Raw genomic sequence first — 20,691 nt, forward strand, 5'->3', positions numbered from 1 at the left:
CTACCACTTTGAAGATGCAAAATATGTATGTCTCTATAAGCTGGGATTTTTGCCCATTCTTCAAGGCAAAACTGCTCCAGCTCCTTCAAGTTGGATGGGTTCCGCTGGTGTACAGCAATCTTTAAGTCATACCACCGATTCTCAATTGGATTGATGTATGGGCTTTGATTGGGCCATTCCAAGACATTTAAATGTTTCCCCTTAAACCACTCAAGTGTTGCTTTAGCAGTATGCTTAGGGTCATTGTTCTGCTGGAAGGTGAACCTCTGTCCCAGTCTCAAATCTCTGGAAGACTGAAACAGGTTTCCCTCAAGAATTTCCCTGTATTTAGCGCCATCCATCATTCCTTCAATTCTGACCAGTTTCCCAGTCCCTGCCGATGAAGAACATCCCCACAGCATGATGCTGCCACCACCATGCTTCACTGTGGGGATGGTGTTCTCGGGTTGATGAGAGGTGTTGGGTTTGCGCCAGACATAGCGTTCTCCTTGATGGCCAAAAAGCTCAATTTTAGTCTCATCTGACCAGAATACCTTCTTCCATATGTTTGGGGAGTCTCCCACATGCCTTTTGGTGAACACCAAACTTGTTTGCTTATTTTTTTTTTCTTTAAGCAATGGCTTTTTTCTGGCCACTCTTCCGTAAAGCCCAGCTCTGTGGAGTGTACGGCTTAAAGTGGTCCTATGGACAGATACTCCAATTTGCAGCTCCTTCAGGGTTATCTTTGGTCTCTTTGTTGCCTCTCTGATTAATGCCCTCCTTGCCTGGTCCATGAGTTTTGGTGGGCGGCCCTCTCTTGGCAGGTTTGTTGTGGTGCCATATTCTTTCCATTTTTTAATAATGGATTTAATTGTGCTCTGTGGGATGTTCAAAGTTTCTGATATTTTTTTATAACCCAACCCAACCCAACCCTAACCTGAACGTAATTGGTTGCACCAGATCTAATTTAGGGGCTTCATAGCAAAGTGGGTGAATACATATGCACGCACCACTTTTTTTCATTTCACTTCACCAATTTGGACTATTTTGAGAGAGAGAGAGAGAGAGAGAGAGAGAGAGAGAGAGAGAGAGAGAGAGAGAGAGAGAGAGAGAGAGAGAGAGACATGTCAAGGCAAAAGAGGAGGGAAGGATCAGTGTTGTTACTCTGAAAACTTTGCCAAGCTACCAATTAATTTACACTGAAAGAAGCTACTGTTCAGAAACATTTAGTTGACCTAACTAAACTTACTTTGAAAAAGGAGTTCACTACATCCAAACTACTTTGTAAAAAATTATATTAATTATTATTATATTAATTATTATTATTGTAAACCTGAAATGCCAATGACTACAAATTGCAAGGTCAGATCACTTTGAGGTCATACAGTGGATATAAAAAGTCTACAGACCCCTGTTAAAATGGCAGGTTTTTGTGATGTAAAATAATGAGACAAAGATAAATCATGTCAGAACGGTTTCCACCTTTAATGTGACCTATAATGGGAACAATTCAATTGAAAAATTAACTTAAATCTTCGAGGGGGAAAAATGACAAATGAAAACCTTACAATAACCTGGTTGCATCTTATAACTGGGGATGTGGCTGTGTTCAGAATTAACCAATCACATTCAAACTCGTGTTAAATAGAAGTCATTACACACCTGCCATCATTTAAAGTGACTCTGATTAATCACAAATAAAGTTCAGCTGTTCTAGTAGGATTTTCCTGCCATTTTCTTAGTTGCATCTCAGAGCAAAAGCCATGGTCCGCAGAGAGATTCCAAGGCATCAGAGGGATGTCATTGTTGAAAGATATCAGTCAGGAGAAGGGTACAAAATAATTTCCAAAGCATTACATATACCATGGAACACAGTGAAGACAGTCATCATCAAGTGGAGAAAATATGGCACAACAGAGACATTACCAAGAACTGGACGTCCCTCCAAAATGTATGAAAAGACGAGACGAAAACTAGTCAGGGAGGCTTCCAAGAGGCCTACAGCAACATTAAAGGAACTGCAGGAATTTCTGGCAAGTACTGGCTGTGTGCTACATGTGACAACAATCTCCCGTATTCTTCATATGAATGGGCTATGGGGTAGGGTGGCAAGACGGAAGCCTTTTCTTACAAAGAAAAACATCCAAGCCCGGCTGAAGTTTGCAAAAACAAACATCAAGTCCCCCAAAAGCACGTGGGAAAATGTGTTATGGTCTGATGAAACCAAGGTTGACCTTTTTGGCCATAATTCCAAAAGGTATGTTTGGCGCAAAAACAACACTGCACATCACCCAAAGAACACCATACCCACAGAGAAGCATGGTGGTGGCAGTGTCATGCTTTGGGGCTGTTTTTCTTCAGCTGGAACCGGGGCCTTAGTCAGGGTGGAGGGAATTATGAACAGTTCCAAATACCAGGCAATTTTGGCACAAAACCTTCAGGCGTCCGTTAGAAAGATGAAGAGGAAGTTCACCTTTCAGCACGACAACGACCTAAAGCACACATCCAAATCCACAAAAGCATGGCTTCACCAGAAGAAGATTAACGTTTTGGAATGGCCCAGCCAGAGCCCAGACCTGAATCCAATTGAACATCTCTGGGGTGATCTGAAGAGGGCTGTGCAATCAATCAATCAATTTTATTTTATATAGCCCTTCTTACATCAGCTAATATCTCGAAGTGCTGTACAGAAACCCAGCCTAAAACCCCAAACAGCTAGTAATGCAGGTGTAGAAGCACGGTGGCTAGGAAAAACTCCCTAGAAAGGCGAAAACCTAGGAAGAAACCTAGAGAGGAACCAGGCTATGAGGGGTGGCCAGTCCTCTTCTGGCTGTGCCGGGTGGAGATTATAACAGAACCATGCCAAGATGTTCAAAAATGTTCATAAGTGACAAGCATGGTCAAATAATAATCAGGAATAAATCTCAGTTGGCTTTTCATAGCCGATCATTAAGAGTTGAAAACAGCAGGTCTGGGACAGGTAGGGGTTCCATAACCGCAGGCAGAACAGTTGAAACTGGAATAGCAGCAAGGCCAGGCGGACTGGGGACAGCAAGGAGTCACCACGGCCGGTAGTCCCGACGTATGGTCCTAGGGCTCAGGTCTCTCAGTTGGCTTTTCATAGCCGATCATTAAGAGTTGAAAACAGCAGGTCTGGGACAGGTAGGGGTTTCGTAACCGCAGGCAGAACAGTTGAAACTGGAATAGCAGCAAGGCCAGGCGGACTGGGGACAGCAAGGTGTCATCATGCCCGGTAGTCCTGACGTATGGTCCTAGGGCTCAGGTTCTCAGAGAGAAAGAGAGAACGAGAGAATTAGAGAGAGCATACTTAAATTCACACAGGACACTGGATAAGACAGGAGAAGTACTCCAGGTATAACCAACTAACCCCAGCCCCCCGACACATAAACTACTGCAGCATAAATACTGGAGGCTGAGACAGGAGCGGTCCGGAGACACTGTGGCCCCATCCGAAGAAACCCCCGGACAGGGCCAAACAGGAAGGATATAACCCCACCCACTCTGCCAAAGCACAGCCCCCGCACCACTAGAGGGATATCCTCAACCACCAACTTACAATCCTGAGACAAGGCCGAGTATAGCCCACAGAGGTCTCCACCACAGCACAAACCAAGGGGGGGCGCCAACCCAGACAGGAAGATCACGTCAGTAACTCAACCCACTCAAGTGACGCACCCCTCCCAGGGGACGGCATGAAAGAGCACCAGCAAGCCAGTGACTCAGCCCCTGCAACAGGGTTAGAGGCAGAGAACCCCAGTGGAGAGGGGAACCGGCCTGGCAGAGACAGCAAGGGCTGTTCGTTGCTCCAGAGCCTTTCCGTTCACCTTCACACTCCTGGGCCAGACTACACTCAATCATATGACCTACTGAAGAGATAAGTCTTCAGTAAAGACTTAAAGGTTGAGACCGAGTCTGCGTCTCTCACATGGGTAGGCAGACTGTTCCATAAAAATGGAGATCTATAGGAGAAAGCCCTGCCTCCCGCTGTTTGCTTAGAAATTCTAGGGACAATTAGGAGGCCTGCGTCTTGTGACCGTAGCGTACGTATTGGTATGTACGGCAGGACCAACTCGGAAAGACAGGTAGGAGCAAGCCCATGTAACGCTTTATAGGTTAACAGTAAAACCTTGAAATCAGCCCTTGCCTTAACAGGAAGCCAGTGTAGGGAAGCTAGCACTGGAGTAATATGATCAAATTTCTTGGTTCTAGTCAGGATTCTAGCAGCCGTATTTAGCACTAACTGAAGTTTATTTAGTGCTTTATCCGGTAGCTCGGAAAATAGAGCATTGCAGTAGTCTAACCTAGAAGTAACAAATGCATGGATTAATTTTTCTGCATCATTTTTGGACAGAAAATTTCTGATTTTTGCAATGTTACGTAGATGGAAAAAAGCTGTCCTTGAAACAGTCTTGATATGTTCGTCAAAAGAGAGATCAGGGTCAAGAGTAACGCCGAGGTCCTTCACAGTTTTATTTGAGACGACTTTACAACCATCAAGATGAATTGTCAGATTTAACAGAAGATCTCTTTGTTTCTTGGGACCTAGAACAAGCATCTCTGTTTTGTCCGAGTTTAAAAGTAAAAAGTTTTCTGCCATCCACTTCCTTATGTCTGAAACACAGGCTTCTAGCGAGGGCAATTTTGGGGCTTCACCATGTTTCATTGAAATGTACAGCTGTGTGTCATCCGCATAGCAGTGAAAGTTAACATTATGTTTTCGAATAACATCCCCAAGAGGTAAAATATATAGTGAAAACAATAGTGGTCCTAAACGGAACCTTGAGGAACACCGAAATGTACAGTTGATTTGTCGGAGGACAGACCATTCACAGAGACAAACTGATATCTTTCCGACAGGTAAGATCTAAACCAGGCCAGAACTTGTCCGTGTAGACCAATTTGGGTTTCCAGTCTCTCCAAAAGAATGTGGTGATCGATGGTGTCAAAGGCAGCACTAAGGTCTAGTAGCACGAGGACAGATGCAGAGCCTCGGTCTGACGCCATTAAAAGGTCATTTACCACCTTCACAAGTGCAGTCTCAGTGCTATGATGGGGTCTAAAACCAGACTGAAGCATTTCGTATACATTGTTTGTCTTCAGAAAGGCAGTGAGTTGCTGCGCAACAGCTTTTTCTAAAATTTTTTGAGAGGAATGGAAGATTCGATATAGGCCGATAGTTTTTTATATTTTCCGGGTCAAGGTTTGGCTTTTTCAAGAGAGGCTTTATCACTGCCACTTTTAGTGAGTTTGGTACACATCCGGTGGATAGAGAGCTGTTTATTATGTTCAACATAGGAGGGCCAAGCACAGGAAGCAGCTCCTTCAGCAGTTTAGTAGGAATAGGATCCAGTATGCAGCTTGAAGGTTTAGAGGCCATGATTATTTTCATCATTGTGTCAAGAGATATAGTACTAAAACACTTAAGTGTCTCTCCCGATCCCAGGCCCTCGCAGAGCTGTGCAGATCCAGGACAGCTAAGCCCTGGAGGAATACGCAGATTCAAAGAGGAGTCCGTAATTTGCTTTCTAATGGTCATGATCTTTTCCTCAAAGAAGTTCATGAATTTATTACTGCTGAAGTGAAAGCCATCCTCTCTTGGGGAATGCTGCTTTTTAGTTAGCTTTGCAACAGTATCAAAAAGAAATTTTGGATTATTCTTATTTTCCTCGATTAAGTTGGAAAAGTAGGATGATCGAGCAGCAGTGAGGGCTCTTCGGTACTGCACGGTACTGTCTTTCCAAGCTAGTCGGAAGACTTCCAGTTTGGTGTGGCGCCATTTCCGTTCCAATTTCCTGGAAGCTTGCTTCAAAGCTCGGGTATTTTCTGTATACCAGGGAGCTAGTTTCTTATGACAAATGTTTTTCGTTTTTAGGGGTGCAACTGCATCTAGGGTATTGCGCAAGGTTAAATTGAGTTCCTCAGTTAAGTGGTTAACTGATTTTTTGTCCTCTGACGTCCTTGGGTAGGCAGAAGGAGTCTGGAAGGGCATCAAGGAATGTTTGTGTTGTCTGAGAATTTATAGCACGACTTTTGATGCTCCTTGGTTGGGGTCTGAGCAGATTATTTGTTGCGATTGCAAACGTAATAAAATGGTGGTCCGATAGTCCAGGATTTTGTGGAAAAACATTAAGATCTACAACATTTATTCCATGGGACAAAACTAGGTCCAGAGTATGACTGTGGCAGTGAGTAGGTCCAGAGACATGTTGGACAAAACCCACTGAGTCGATGATGGCTCCGAAAGACTTTTGGAGTGGGTCTGTGGACTTCTCCATGTGAATATTAAAATCACCAAAAATTAGAATATGATCTGCTATGACTACAAGGTCTGATAGGAATTCAGGAAACTCAGAGAGGAACGCTGTATATGGCCCAGGAGGCCTGTAAACAGTAGCTATAAAAAGTGATTGAGTAGGCTGCATAGATTTCATGACTAGAAGCTCAAAAGATGAAAACGCCATTTTTTTTTTTTGTAAATTGAAATTTGCTATCGTAAATGTTAGCAACACCTCCGCCCTTGCGGGATGCACGGGGAATATGGTCACTAGTGTAACCAGGAGGTGAGGCCTCATTTAACACAGCAAATTCATCAGGCTTAAGCCATGTTTCAGTCAGGCCAATCACATCAAGATTATGATCAGTGATTAGTTCATTGACTATGACTGCCTTTGAAGTGAGGGATCTAACATTAAGTAACCCTATTTTGAGATGTGAGGTATCACGATCTCTTTCAATAATGGCAGGAATGGAGGAGGTCTTTATCCTAATAAGATTGCTAGGGTGAACACCGCCATGTTTAGTTTTGCCCAACCTAGGTCGAGGCACAGACACAGTCTCAATGGGTATGGCTGAGCTGACTACACTGACTATGCTATTGGCAGACTCCACTAAGCTGGCAGGTTGGCTAACAGCCTGCTGCCTGGCCTGCACCCTATTTCACTGTGGGGCTAGAGGAGTTAGAGCCCTATCTATGTTGGTAGATAAGAGGAGAGCACCCCTCCAGCTAGGATGGAGTCCGTCACTCCTCAGCAGGTCAGGCTTGGTCCTGTTTGTGGGTGAGTCCCAGAAAGAGGGCCAATTATCCACAAATGTTATCTTTTGGGAGGGGCAGAAAACAGTTTTCAACCAGCGATTGAGTGCTGAGACTCTGCTGTAGAGCTCGTCACTTCCCCCTAACTGGGAGGGGGCCAGAGACAATTACTCGATGCCGACACATCTTTCTAGCTAATTTACACACTGAAGCTATGTTGCACTTGGTGACCTCTGACTGTTTCATCCTAACATCGTTGGTGCCGACGTGGATAACAATATCTCTATACTCTCTACACTCGCCAGTTTTAGCTTTAGCCAGCACCATCTTTAGATTAGCCTTAACGTCGGTAGCCCTGCCCCCTGGTAAACAGTGTATGATCGCTGGGTGATTCGTTTTAAGTCTAATACTGCGGGTAATGGAGTCGTCAATGACTAGGGTTTTCAATTTGTCAGAGCTAATGGTGGGAGCCTTCGGCGTCTCAGACCCCGTAACGGGAGGAGTAGAGACAAGAGAAGACTCAGACTCAGACTCCGACTCGCTACATAATGGGGAAAACCGGTTGAAGGTTTCTGTCGGCTGAATGAGCGACACCGGTTGAGCATTCCAACAGTATTTCCCTCCAGAAGCCATGAGAAAGTTGTCCGGCTGCGGGGACTGTGCGGGGGGATTTATACTAACGTTACTGTCTGTACTTACTGGTGGCACAGACGCTGTTTCTTCCTTTCCTACACTGACATTACCCTTGCCTAACGATTGCGTCTGAAGCTGGGCTTGTAGCACAGCTATTCTCGCCGTAAGGCGATCGTTCTCCTGTATATTATGAGTACAGCGACTGCAATTAGAAGACATCATGTTAATGTTACTACTTAGCTTCGGCTGTTGAAGATGTTGACGAACCATGTCCAGATAAAGCGTCCGGAGTGAAAAAGTTGAATAAGGGAAAAAAGTTGCGATGGAAAAATGGAAAATAAAGTAAAATTGGCAGCTAAAACGCACAGGAAAATGACTCTTCTGTCTCGGGATAAAACGTCCGGGGTGAAAAAGTTTAACGAAAAAAGATGAGTGAGGACAAAACTAAAAAGTTGGTAAATTTGTTGAACACAGAGATTGATTAAACGTTTATTAAAAGTAAAAGGAGATGTGCACAGGAGATGTCCTTGTGATCTGACAGATTTGGAGCGCTTTTGCAAAGAAGAGTGGGCAAATATTGCCACGTCAAGATGTGCCATGCTAATAGACTCCTACCCAAAAAGACTGAGTGATGTAATAAAATCAAAAGGTGCTTCAACAAAGTATTAGTTTAAGGGTGTGAACACTTATGCAACCAGCTTATTGTGAGTTTTTTTTTTTTTTTTCCTAAAAGATTTCAGTTTGTTTTTCAATTGAATTGTTGACGTTATAGGTCACATTAAAGGTGGAAAAAGTTCTGACATGATTTATCTTTGTCTCATTATTTTACATCACAAAAACCTGCCATTTTAACAGGGGTGTGTAGACTTTTTATATCCACTGTATGTTAAAATAATGTGTAATTTAGCCTATTAAAGACAAAAAAACTATATTTCAAGTGATAATAATGCTGGTCTGATGCAAAAAAAGAAAGGAAATGATTTCCTACTTCACCCATCTTTTCTTTTTGCAAACACAGTAGTGTGTAGTTCCAGTAGTTAGCTACACCGCTACATGGTAAAACAGTAGTGTGTAGTTCCAGTAGTTTGCTACACCGCTACATGGCTAAACAGTAGTGTGTAGTTCCAGTAGTTAGCTACACCGCTACATGGCTAAACAGTAGTGTGTAGTTCCAGTAGTTAGCTACACCGCTACATGGTAAAACAGTAGTGTGTAGTTCCAGTAGTTTGCTACACCGCTACATGGCTAAACAGTAGTGTGTAGTTCCAGTAGTTAGCTACACCGCTACATGGCTAAACAGTAGTGTGTAGTTCCAGTAGTTAGCTACACCGCTACATGGTAAAACAGTAGTGTGTAGTTCCAGTAGTTAGCTACACCGTAATTAACTACTGGAAACACTGGCTAGATTTGAATTTAGTTCAACTACCACCAAACTAATGCAAAATGTAGTTAAATTACTATAATAATATGATATGCCATTTAGCAGACGCTTTTATCCAAAGCGACTTAGTCATGCGTGCATAAAAAAAAAAAATGGTGTATGGGTGGTCCCGGGGATCGAACCCACTACCTTAGCGTTACAAGCGCCGTGCTCTACCAGCTGAGCAACAGAGGACCACAAGTCCTAGTTCCCAACACTGGGAAGTATGCATCATGCAACTCTGCAACTGGATTCAGGACGTCCTGAAGGGCTGATCCCAGGTGGTGAGAGTAGGCAACATCACCTCAACACGGGGTCCCACAGGGGTGTGTGCTTAGTCCCCTCCTGTCCTCCCTGTTCACCCACGATATAGGGCCTACGTGGTTAGGGTTAGAGGAAGGGATATAGGGCATCTATGGGTGATAGCTCAGACACACCGGTAGGACTGTCAAACGTTTGCCTGCTGACAGTACTTAGCACCTCTGAACAGTGTCGGCAGTCAATCTCTTTTTTGTTCACACAGCATAGACCTTGAAGTCGTCAGCCACTCAGCTTTCTTAAAATACTCCAAACCAGAAGGTGGCAGTAGCCTTGTTTGGCAATGCATGTCCGTGAGTGTTGCTTAGTTTATGGTCTAGATTCCAATTTTAGCTAGCTAGCTAGTTATCGGCGCTAATGTTGCTATTTTGTAGAAAGCCCTTGTTGATACCTGCCAGATGGCCACAACTAGATAACCTAGCAAGAGGACGAAGAAACAATGTAATTTACTCTCCATAATCCCGTACTGCCAGTGCCAGCCCATAGCCAAATGTTTAGCTAGCTAACGTTAGCATGTTCGCTAGCTAGCACAACATAGCTAGCTAGCTAAAGACACTGCACTAACTCGGCAGCTAACACAGGCAGCTGTTTCAAGGGAACAAATTCATTGTGATTTAATTATAATGTCAATACTAGCTACAGTGGTTAGCTAGCTTGGAGGAAGTATTTAGTGTTGTGTGCATTGCATCTGTGCACTTAGCTAGCTACCATCCCATAGCCTACAGGTACCACTTTTGTTCGAGAAAGAGATGGAACGGCCTCCCACTGTGATAAGTACCTATCGGCAGTGTATTGTCAGGGAGATTCTCTGTGTGTTTCAGGCTTTAGAGGTGGGGATAATGTCCCTTGACAGGATCCATTCTATGCATTAGATCAGTGATGATTTCAAAGAAGGGTTTGTAAGGATCCATTCTATGTATTAGAAAAGTGATTACATTAAGGAAGGAAGGAAGGATGCATTCCTAGGGATCCATCCTAACATCTTCCCTCTCTCTGATTGGACCCCCAGAACAGACTCAGGCACCACCGTCATGGAGAACACACAATCCCCCACGACCGCTTCTGCAAAAACCTGGCAACCAGGGTGTGTGGATGTGTACATAATTTTATTTTTATTTTTATGAAGACTAGTAGTCCCGTGTAGCTCAGTTGGTAGAGCATGGCGCCAGGGTTGTGGGTTTGATTCCTACGGGGGGACCAGTAGAAAAAAGTATTAAAATGTATGAACTCACTACTTTAAGTCGCTCTGGATAAGAATGTCTGATAAATGTAAAATGTAAAAAATGACTAACTATAAAAAAGAAGAAAAGAAAAAACCTACAGTATCCATATGAGTCTATGTGAAGATAACACAATTATTGATCATTTACGAGGAATTAAAATGTTAAAATCAAGAAAAATATAAAAAGAACTAGCAATGATATCATACATACATACATTAAGGGAAGATGTGTTATGGTGTGGGTCAACCCCAATATGTTGGATAGATGTGTAATGATATGGGTCAACCCCAACATGTTGGATAGATGTGTTATGCTGTGGGTCAACCCCAACATGTTGGATAGATGTGTAGAATCCACCCCAATATTTGACTACAAAAGGAAAGCTCTTTTAGAAGTAGATACACTCCCCTACGTATTTATTGGGACAGTGAAGCTAAATCTGCAGGTAGTTTAGTAGTGAAAAATCTGTCGATGTGCCCTTGAGCAAGGCACTTAACCCTAATTGCTCCTGTAAATCGCTCTGGATAAGAGCGTCTGCTAAATGAATGTGGGATTTGAAATGAAATGTTTCATATGAGGCGACAGTACAGAACGTCACCTTTTAGAAATGAAAGCATTATGTATCTAGTTCGCCCATTTGAAGGTGTCATAAGTATTTGGAAAAAATTCACTTATAGTGTATTAAAGTAGTCAAAAGTTTAGTATTTGGTCTGATATTCCTTGACTCTACAAATGTGTTGAATGTATTAACAGTTTGTTTTGGTAGTGTTTCAGATTATGTTGTGCCCAATAGAAATGAATGGTAAATAATGTATTGTGTCATTTTGGAGTCACTTTTATTGTAAATAAGAATATAATATGTTTATGAATACTCCTACATTCGTGAATAATGATGAGTGAGAAAGATGCATAAATATCATACCCCCCCCCCTCCCCAACTTTCCCTGTTATTGGTAATGGTGAGAGGTTAGCAACATTTGTGAATCATTAATGAAGAGGTGAGTGTACATTCTGAAGTTTCCGGAACTCAAAAGGCAGAGAGGTAAATTATTTGCATATTATCTAGCATGGCATTCCGAAGGGGTTCCTTTCCTCAATGGGAATGTTCCCAGTTTGGGAAGGAAGCCCAATCTCCCTGCAATACAAGTTTACGTCCCAAATGGCACACTATTCTAGATGTGCTGCTGTAGCTAGCTAGGTGTGCTGCTGTAGCTAGCTAGGTGTGCTGCTGTAGCTAGCTAGGTGTGCTGCTGTAGCTAGCTAGGTGTGCTGCTGTAGCTAGCTAGGTGTGCTGCTGTAGCTAGCTAGGTGTGCTGCTGTAGCTAGCTAGGTGTGCGGTGCTGCAGTAGATAGCTAGGTGTGCTGCTGTACCTAGCTAGATGTGTGGTGCTGCAGTGGCTAGCTAGGTGTGCTGCTGTAGCTAGCTAGGTGTGCTGCTGTAGCTAGCTAGGTGTGCTGCTGTAGCTAGCTAGGTGTGCGGTGCTGCAGTAGATAGCTAGGTGTGCTGCTGTACCTAGCTAGGTGTGCTGCTGTAGCTAGCTAGGTGTGCTGCTGTAGCTAGCTAGGTGTGCGGTGCTGCAGTAGCTAGCTAGATGTGCTGCTGTAGCTAGCTAGGTGTGCTGCTGTAGCTAGCTAGGTGTGCTGCTGTAGCTAGCTAGGTGTGCGGTGCTGCAGTAGCTAGCTAGATGTGCGGTGCTGCAGTGGCTAGCTAGGTGTGCTGCTGTAGCTAGCTAGGTGTGCTGCTGTAGCTAGCTAGGTGTGCTGCTGTAGCTAGCTAGGTGTGCGGTGCTGCAGTAGATAGCTAGGTGTGCGGTGCTGCAGTAGATAGCTAGGTGTGCGGTGCTGTATTAGCTAGCTAGGTGTGCTGCTGTAGCTAGCTAGCTAGGTGTGTGGTGCTGCATTAGCTAGCTAGGTGTGCTGCTGTAGCTAGCTAGATGTGCAGTGCTGCAGTAGATAGCTAGGTGTGTGGTGCTGCAGTGGCTAGCTAGGTGTGCGGTGCTGCAGTAGCTAGCTAGGTGTGTGGTGCTGCATTAGCTAGCTAGGTGTGCTGCTGTAGCTAGCTAGATGTGCAGTGCTGCAGTAGATAGCTAGGTGTGCTGCTGTAGCTAGCTAGGTGTGTGGTGCTGCAGTAGCTAGCTAGGTGTGTGGTGCTGCTGTAGCTAGCTAGGTGTGCTGCTGTAGCTAGCTAGATGTGCAGTGCTGCAGTAGATAGCTAGGTGTGCTGCTGTAGCTAGCTAGGTGTGTGGTGCTGCTGTAGCTAGCTAGGTGTGTGGTGCTGCTGTAGCTAGCTAGATGTGCAGTGCTGCAGTAGATAGCTAGGTGTGCTGCTGTAGCTAGCTAGGTGTGCGGTGCTGCAGTGGCTAGCTAGGTGTGCTGCTGTAGCTAGCTAGATGTGCAGTGCTGCAGTAGATAGCTAGGTGTGCGGTGCTGCAGTAGCTAGCTAGGTGTGCGGTGCTGCAGTAGCTAGCTAGGTGTGCGGTGCTGCAGTAGCTAGCTAGGTGTGCTGCTGTAGCTAGCTAGATGTGCAGTGCTGCAGTAGATAGCTAGGTGTGCGGTGCTGCAGTAGCTAGCTAGGTGTGCTGCTGTACCTAGCTAGGTGTGCGGTGCTGCAGTAGCTAGCTAGGTGTGCGGTGCTGCAGTAGCTAGCTAGGTGTGCGGTGCTGCAGTAGCTAGCTAGGTGTGTGGTGCTGCATTAGCTAGCTAGGTGTGTGGTGCTGCATTAGCTAGCTAGGTGTGTGGTGCTGCATTAGCTAGCTAGGTGTGCTGCTGTAGCTAGCTAGATGTGCAGTGCTGCAGTAGATAGCTAGGTGTGCGGTGCTGCAGTAGCTAGCTAGGTGTGCGGTGCTGCAGTAGCTAGCTAGGTGTGCGGTGCTGCAGTAGCTAGCTAGGTGTGTGGTGCTGCATTAGCTAGCTAGGTGTGCGGTGCTGCAGTAGATAGCTAGGTGTGTGGTGCTGCAGTAGGTAGCTAGGTGTGCAGTGCTGCAGTAGGTAGCTAGGTGTGCGGTGCTGCAGTAGGTAGCTAGGTGTGCGGTGCTGCAGTAGCTAGCTAGGTGTGCGGTGCTGCAGTAGCTAGCTAGGTGTGTGGTGCTGCATTAGCTAGCTAGGTGTGCGGTGCTGCAGTAGCTAGCTAGGTGTGTGGTGCTGCATTAGCTAGCTAGGTGTGTGGTGCTGCAGTAGGTAGCTAGGTGTGCGGTGCTGCAGTAGGTAGCTAGGTGTGCGGTGCTGTTACAGCTAGTTACTAACAGCTACTGCTCTGGAGGGAGGAGAGGAATAGGAGGGGAGGAATAGGAGGGGAGGGATAGGAGGGGAGGAATAGGAGGGGAGGGATAGGAGGGGAGGAAGGAAGAGGAGAGGAATAGGAGGGGAGGGATAGGAGGGGGGTACACAGTAAGGAGTGAGTAAGTACATCAACAGTTTGAAAGGAATACTTTGGTGGATGTGGGGTGTTATTCTATTGGTGGCGTGGGGGTGTTATTCTATTGGTGGGGTGGGGGTGTTATTCTATTGGTGGGGGTGGGGGTGTTATTCTATTGGTGGGGTGGGGGTGTTATTCTATTGGTGGAGGTGGGGGTGTTATTCTGTTGGTGGGGGTGGGGTGTTATTCTATTGGTGGGGGTGTTATTCTGTTGGTGGGGGTGGGGGTGTTATTCTATTGGTGGGGTGGGGGTGTTATTCTATTGATGGGGGTGTTATTCTATTGGTGGGGGTGTTATTCTGTTGGTGGGGGTGTTATTCTATTGGTCGGGGTGGGGGTGTTATTCTATTGGTGGGGGGGTGTTATTCTATTGGTGGGGTGGGGGTGTTATTCTATTGGTGGAGGTGGGGGTGTTATTCTGTTGGTGGGGGTGGGGTGTTATTCTATTGGTGGGGGTGTTATTCTGTTGGTGGGGGTGGGGGTGTTATTCTATTGGTGGGGTGGGGGTGTTATTCTATTGATGGGGGTGTTATTCTATTGGTGGGGGTGTTATTCTGTTGGTGGGGGTGTTATTCTATTGGTCGGGGTGGGGGAGTTATTCTATTGGTGGGGGTGGGGGTGTTATTCTATTGGTGGGGGTGGGGGTGTTATTCTATTGGTGGGGTGGGGGGTGTTATTCTATTGGTGGGGGTGGGGGTGTTATTCTATTGGTGGAGGTGGGGGTGTTATTCTATTGGTGGGGGTGGGGTGTTATTCTATTGGTTGGGGTGTTATTCTATTGGTGGGGTGGGGGTGTTATTCTATTGGTGGGGGTGGGGGTGTTATTCTATTGGTGGAGGTGGGGGTGTTATTCTATTGGTGGGGGTGGGGTGTTATTCTATTGGTGGGGGTGGGGTGTTATTCTATTGGTGGGGGTGGAGGTGTTATTCTATTGGTGGGGGTGGGGGTGTTATTCTATTGGTGGGGGTGGGGGGTGTTATTCTATTGGTGGGGTGGGGGTTGTTATTATATTGGTGGGGGTGGGGGTGTTATTCTATTGGTGGAGGTGTTATTCTATTGGTGGGGGTGGGGTGTTATTATATTGGTGGGGGTGTTATTCTATTGGTGGGGGTTGGGGTGTTATTCTATTGGTGGGTGTTGGGGTGTTATTCTATTGGTGGGGGTGGGGGTGTTATTCTATTGGTGGGGGTGGGGGTGTTATTATATTGGTGGGGGTGGGGGTGTTATTCTATTGGTGGGGTGGGGGTGTTATTATATTGGTGGGGGTGGGGGTGTTATTCTATTGGTGGGGGTTTTATTCTATTGGTGGGGGTTGGGGTGTTATTCAATTGGTGGGGGTGGGGTGTTATTCTATTGGTGGAGGTGGGGGTGTTATTCTATTGGTGGGGGTGGGTGGTTGACACAGCTAGTGGTAACATTCTGAGTGATGTAGCGGAAACAGAGTGAGACCCATGAGACCTAATGACAACACACACATCCTTCTGGCCTTTATCAGTGATTCACATCTCCCCTTTGACCTGCTCTACCAGTCACTGTGAAAGCAGTCACCGTATTATACAGTACAAGTCAATGTCATGTGAGTTGAATTCCTCCATCTGCAATGTAATGTTCTTTCAGACCATATTATGGAATCTGTTATTATCAATAGCATCATGTGTTTACTGTCAACGTCGACCTAGGTCAGGGCCAGTGCTGATCCAGGACCAGTTCCCCCCGTCCCCGTCCCCGTCCCCGTCCCCGTCCCCGTCCCCGTCCATGTGATCTGAATAACACCCCTGCCGTACATACCAATACGTACGCTACGGTCACAAGACGCAGGCCTCCTAATTGTCCCTAGAATTTCTAAGCAAACAGCAGGAGGCAGGGCTTTCTCCTATAGATCTCCATTTTTATGGAACAGTCTGCCTACCCATGTGAGAGACGCAGACTCGGTCTCAACCTTTAAGTCTTTACTGAAGACTTATCTCTTCAGTAGGTCATATGATTGAGTGTAGTCTGGCCCAGGAGTGTGAAGGTGAACGGAAAGGCTGGAGCAACGAACAGCCCTTGCTGTCTCTGCCGGGCCGGTTCCCCTCTCCACTGGGGTTCTCTGCCTCTAACCCTGTTGCAGGGCTGAGTCACTGGCTTGCTGGTGCTCTTTCATGCCGTCCCTGGGAGGGGTGCGTCACTTGAGTGGGTTGAGTTACTGACGTGATCTTCCTGTCTGGGTTGGCGCCCCCCTTGGTTTGTGCTGTGGTGGAGACCTCTGTGGGCTATACTCGGCCTTGTCTCAGGATTGTAAGTTGGTGGTTGGGGATATCCCTCTAGTGGTGCGGGGGCTGTGCTTTGGCGGAGTGGGTGGGGTTATATCCTTCCTGTTTGGCCCTGTCCGGGGTTTCTTCGGATGGGGCCACAGTGTCTCCGGACCGCTCCTGTCTCAGCCTCCAGTATTTATGCTGCAGTAGTTTATGTGTCGGGGGCTGGGGTTAGTTGGTTATACCTGGAGTACTTCTCCTGTCTTATCCAGTGTCCTGTGTGAATTTAAGTATGCTCTCTCTAATTCTCTCGTTCTCTCTTTCTCTCTGAGAACCTGAGCCCTAGGACCATACGTCAGGACTACCGGGCATGATGACACCTTGCTGTCCCCAGTCCGCCTGGCCTTGCTGCTATTCCAGTTTCAACTGTTCTGCCTGCGGCTACGAAACCCCTACCTGTCCCAGACCTGCTGTTTTCAACTCTTTAATGATCGGCTATGAAAAGCCAACTGAGAGACCTGAGCCCTAGGACCATACGTCGGGACTACCGGCCGTGGTGACTCCTTGCTGTCCCCAGTCCGCCTGGCCTTGCTGCTATTCCAGTTTCAACTGTTCTGCCTGCGGTTATGGAACCCCTACCTGTCCCAGACCTGCTGTTTTCAACTCTTAATGATCGGCTATGAAAAGCCAACTGAGATTTATTCCTGATTATTATTTGACCATGCTTGTCACTTATGAACATTTTTGAACATCTTGGCATGGTTCTGTTATAATCTCCACCCGGCACAGCCAGAAGAGGACTGGCCACCCCTCATAGCCTGGTTCCTCTCTAGGTTTCTTCCTAGGCTTTCGCCTTTCTAGGGAGTTTTTCCTAGCCACCGTGCTTCTACACCTGCATTACTAGCTGTTTGGGGTTTTAGGCTGGGTTTCTGTACAGCACTTCGAGATATTAGCTGATGTAAGAAGGGCTATATAAAATAAAATTGAAAAAAATTGATTGATTGAAAGACAAAACTGATCCTAGATCAGAAGTCCTACTCTGAGGCTCTTTTTGAATACGGTCTAAAGTAGACAGACACACCACGTAATAATCTAATAATCTAAATCACTTTATTCATTTAAGTTAGTTAGACACAAAACATTGGAACCACATCTGCTCCACTAAAGAGCAGTCTTTAAGAAAAACAAATAAAAAATACAAAAAGAGTCTTATGTCATACTGTCAACGAATGGCAAAAATAAAGAGGTAGAGAATTAATTAAGGCTCATCACCGGAGGAATGACGCCTATTGGAATGTATTTGAACGATTCATAAAAACTCTGCAGTCGTGCTACTCCCTAAAGTATATCAAATATCCAAGCAGCAAATACTGTGGAGACCAGGGTTGCAAAAGTAACTTTTCCCCAAATTCCCTGGTTGGACGATTCTGGTTGTCAGGTCTTTTTAAATCCGGAAATCTTTTAACCAGGATGTGCAACCCTAGTGGAGACAGACAGACTGTCATCTTTTCCATGGAGGGTAATGTAGTGCTGTACTCACAACCAGACCAACCAACGTTTACATTTTCACTGGACGCAAATGGTGGAGGACGAGGGACAGACAGAGAGAGAGAGAGAGAGACTACTGGACGCAAATGGTGGAGGACGAGGGACAGACAGAGAGAGAGAGAGAGAGACTACTGGACGCAAATGGTGGAGGACGAGGGACAGACAGAGAGAGAGAGGGAGAGAGAGAGAGAGAGAGAGAGACTACTGAATGGCCAAATGGTGGAGGACGAGGGACAGAGAGAAAGAGAGAGAGAGAGAGAGAGAGAGAGAGAGAGAGACTACTGAATGGCCAAATGGTGGAGGACAAGGGAGAGAGAGAGAGAGAGAGAGAGAGAGAGAGAGAGACTACTGAATGGCCAAATGGTGGAGGACAAGGGAGAGAGAGAGAGAGAGAGACTACTGAATGGCCGAACTAAGCTGTGAAAACAGACCATGGTGTTTCTAGATCAGCTAGCTATAGTATTCCTCCTCACACACACATCACTCACAGATAGATAAAGGGCTGTTCATTTGGTTTGATTGGAATTATGTCTTAAGATGGGGGGGGGGAAATGTGTTGATTGATAAAGCCAGCGATAAGTCAGAAGTGTGATAAAGATCTTAAGTCGACTGCTGAAGCAAGTCACATGAATGAGACATTTGGCTCCCGGCCATTGATTTACCCAAATCAATGGCCGGGAGCGACAACTCATTTGCATATGGCACATCCATCTCGAGCAAGATGTTTATTTTTTATTTTTTATTTAATTTTTTACTTCTCATTGATTTGCAATTGATACTCACTACATTCCAATCAATCAATACTCAAAAGAGTTTAGCAAGGTATTTATCTTGAAGGTTGACTGATCCCATCACTCAAGAGTTCAACCAGAGGAACTAGGTTTGCTCAATTCCTGTAAATTCCCTGTAATCAGGAGGGAATAACCAGGATACATACAACTGACTTCCACTTGATAAGAGAGCCATATCCCTCCTATACACGCTCGTACCTGGATGTTCTGAAATGCTGCACCCTACTTGGAAAGGCCTCACTCGGTGAGCAAAACTGGTTGAAAAGATGTTGTTTCGACCATTTTTGACGTTGAAAAGGACATCTTTCAACCAGTTTTGCTCAATGGGCAGGAGGGAAAGAGTATTTAGTTGGAAAGCTGAATAGAAATCATTTCTACAAAAGGATAACGTGAAGTGAGTGATTTCCTTTTAGATTTCCATGGTGACAAAGAAAGATACTAATAAAAAGTGGAACGTTGTAAAAGGTCCAGAGGAACTGTTTGAAATAAATGGAATAATCAGAATATCTTCATGTTATCTGCGGAATTAAAATGCATAAGGCAAGCTAAGATCGCTACAGTATGATTGGATAACCATTTGGAGCATCGTGTCGTGATTGGTTAGACCGAGCCTCAGGGGTTGCTGGGTAGTGTTTCTCAAAATTCACAGGTTGTCCAGAAATCCTGGTTGGAGGATTCAGGATTTCCTGCTTCCACCCCCCCACCCCCCCCCATCTTGATTCTGGGAATCTTTTAACCAGGATTTTCAGAAAACCTGGGAATTTTCAGAAAGTTACCGGAAATGTGCAACCCTAAGTCTGGGTGATGAAATGCCACGTTGAACCGTTTCTACAGAGACAGACAGTATTACAGTGCATGTCTACAAATAAAAAAAGAAACTAAAAGTGACAAGATTTTACTGTACAGTAACATACTGTATATTTCCACAAAGATACTAAATAAAAAGATGGTGGCTACATTACGTAAATAGTTAATACCTTTTTTTTTCTCGTATGATAAAAAAAAAAAAAACTATCGACACAGTATATAGATGGTCGGTTTCTTTAAACAAACCTTAGAAGAAAAAAAAAACTTTTTTTTTTTTTTTTTTTTACGACAAAAAAATACAATATGAAAAAAAATGAAGAGGAATAAATCATGTGTAGTACACAGCTGGCCTCGTTCCAGAGGAACAATACGGTCAACCTTTGTGTCTGCTCAATGCAAGTTCACCAGTCTAGATTCAGTCTTTTTGAATACTCTTCTTTTTAAATCCCCCTCTTCTTCCTCAGTGGTCTTATCCTTGTGCCTCCAGGTTATGGGCCCCCACCCCGCGGCGACAGCGCCCCCTAGATGTCCCCCTTGGCCTCGTTGTTGTTCATCAGCTCCTTCCTCTGGGCTAGGAAGGGGTACATGCACTTATCAGCACCCAGGAACCGGTACATACACACGATGGCCTCGAAGGGCAGGATGCTGCAGAGAGGAGAGAGAGAACAGAGTTTAAATCCACACAGCTCTTCATTTAGAGACATTCATTCATTCACAACACACTGTACTTATCAGTATATATACACATCGAGGGAATGTAGAGGTGACAATTGCAATGTGCTAGGTAGCATATAGAGGGATGTGGACGGAGAGGAGAGGGATGTGGACGGAGAGGCGATGGATGTGGACGGAGAGGAGAGGGGTGTGGACGGAGAGGAGAGGAGTGGGATGTGGAAGGAGAGGAGAGGGGAGTGGACGGAGAGGGGAGGGATGTGGACGGAGAGAAGAGGGATGTGGACGGAGAGGCGAGGGATGTGGACGGAGAGGCGAGGGATGTGGACGGAGAGGCGAGGGATGTGGACGGAGAGGCGAGGGATGTGGACGGAGAGGCGAGGGATGTGGACGGAGAGGAGAGGGATGTGGAAGGAGAGGAGAGGAGAGGGATGTGGAAGGAGAGGCGAGGGATGTGGACGGAGAGGCGAGGGATGTGGAAGGAGAGGCGAGGGATGTGGACGGAGAGGCGATGGATGTGGACGGAGAGGAGAGGGATGTGGAAGGAGAGGAGAGGAGAGGGATGTGGAAGGAGAGGCGAGGGATGTGGACGGAGAGGAG

General features: G+C 45.7%; 1 protein-coding gene across 1 annotated transcript in view; it reads right to left on the reverse strand.

The window, feature by feature from the left end:
* Window positions 1–17,948: 17,948 nt before the first annotated feature.
* LOC121569965 (retinol dehydrogenase 10-A) overlaps window positions 17,949–20,691 on the reverse strand; it is a 33,982-nt gene continuing 31,239 nt past the window's right edge. Inside the window, exon 6 of the mRNA XM_041881334.2 lies at window positions 17,949–20,064. Coding sequence (XP_041737268.1) covers window positions 19,941–20,064 — 124 coding nt within the window. The 3' untranslated portion in view covers window positions 17,949–19,940. The remainder of the gene's footprint in view (window positions 20,065–20,691) is intronic.

The sequence above is a fragment of the Coregonus clupeaformis genome, chromosome 7, assembly GCF_020615455.1.
Source record: "Coregonus clupeaformis isolate EN_2021a chromosome 7, ASM2061545v1, whole genome shotgun sequence".
Classification (NCBI taxonomy): domain Eukaryota; kingdom Metazoa; phylum Chordata; class Actinopteri; order Salmoniformes; family Salmonidae; genus Coregonus; species Coregonus clupeaformis.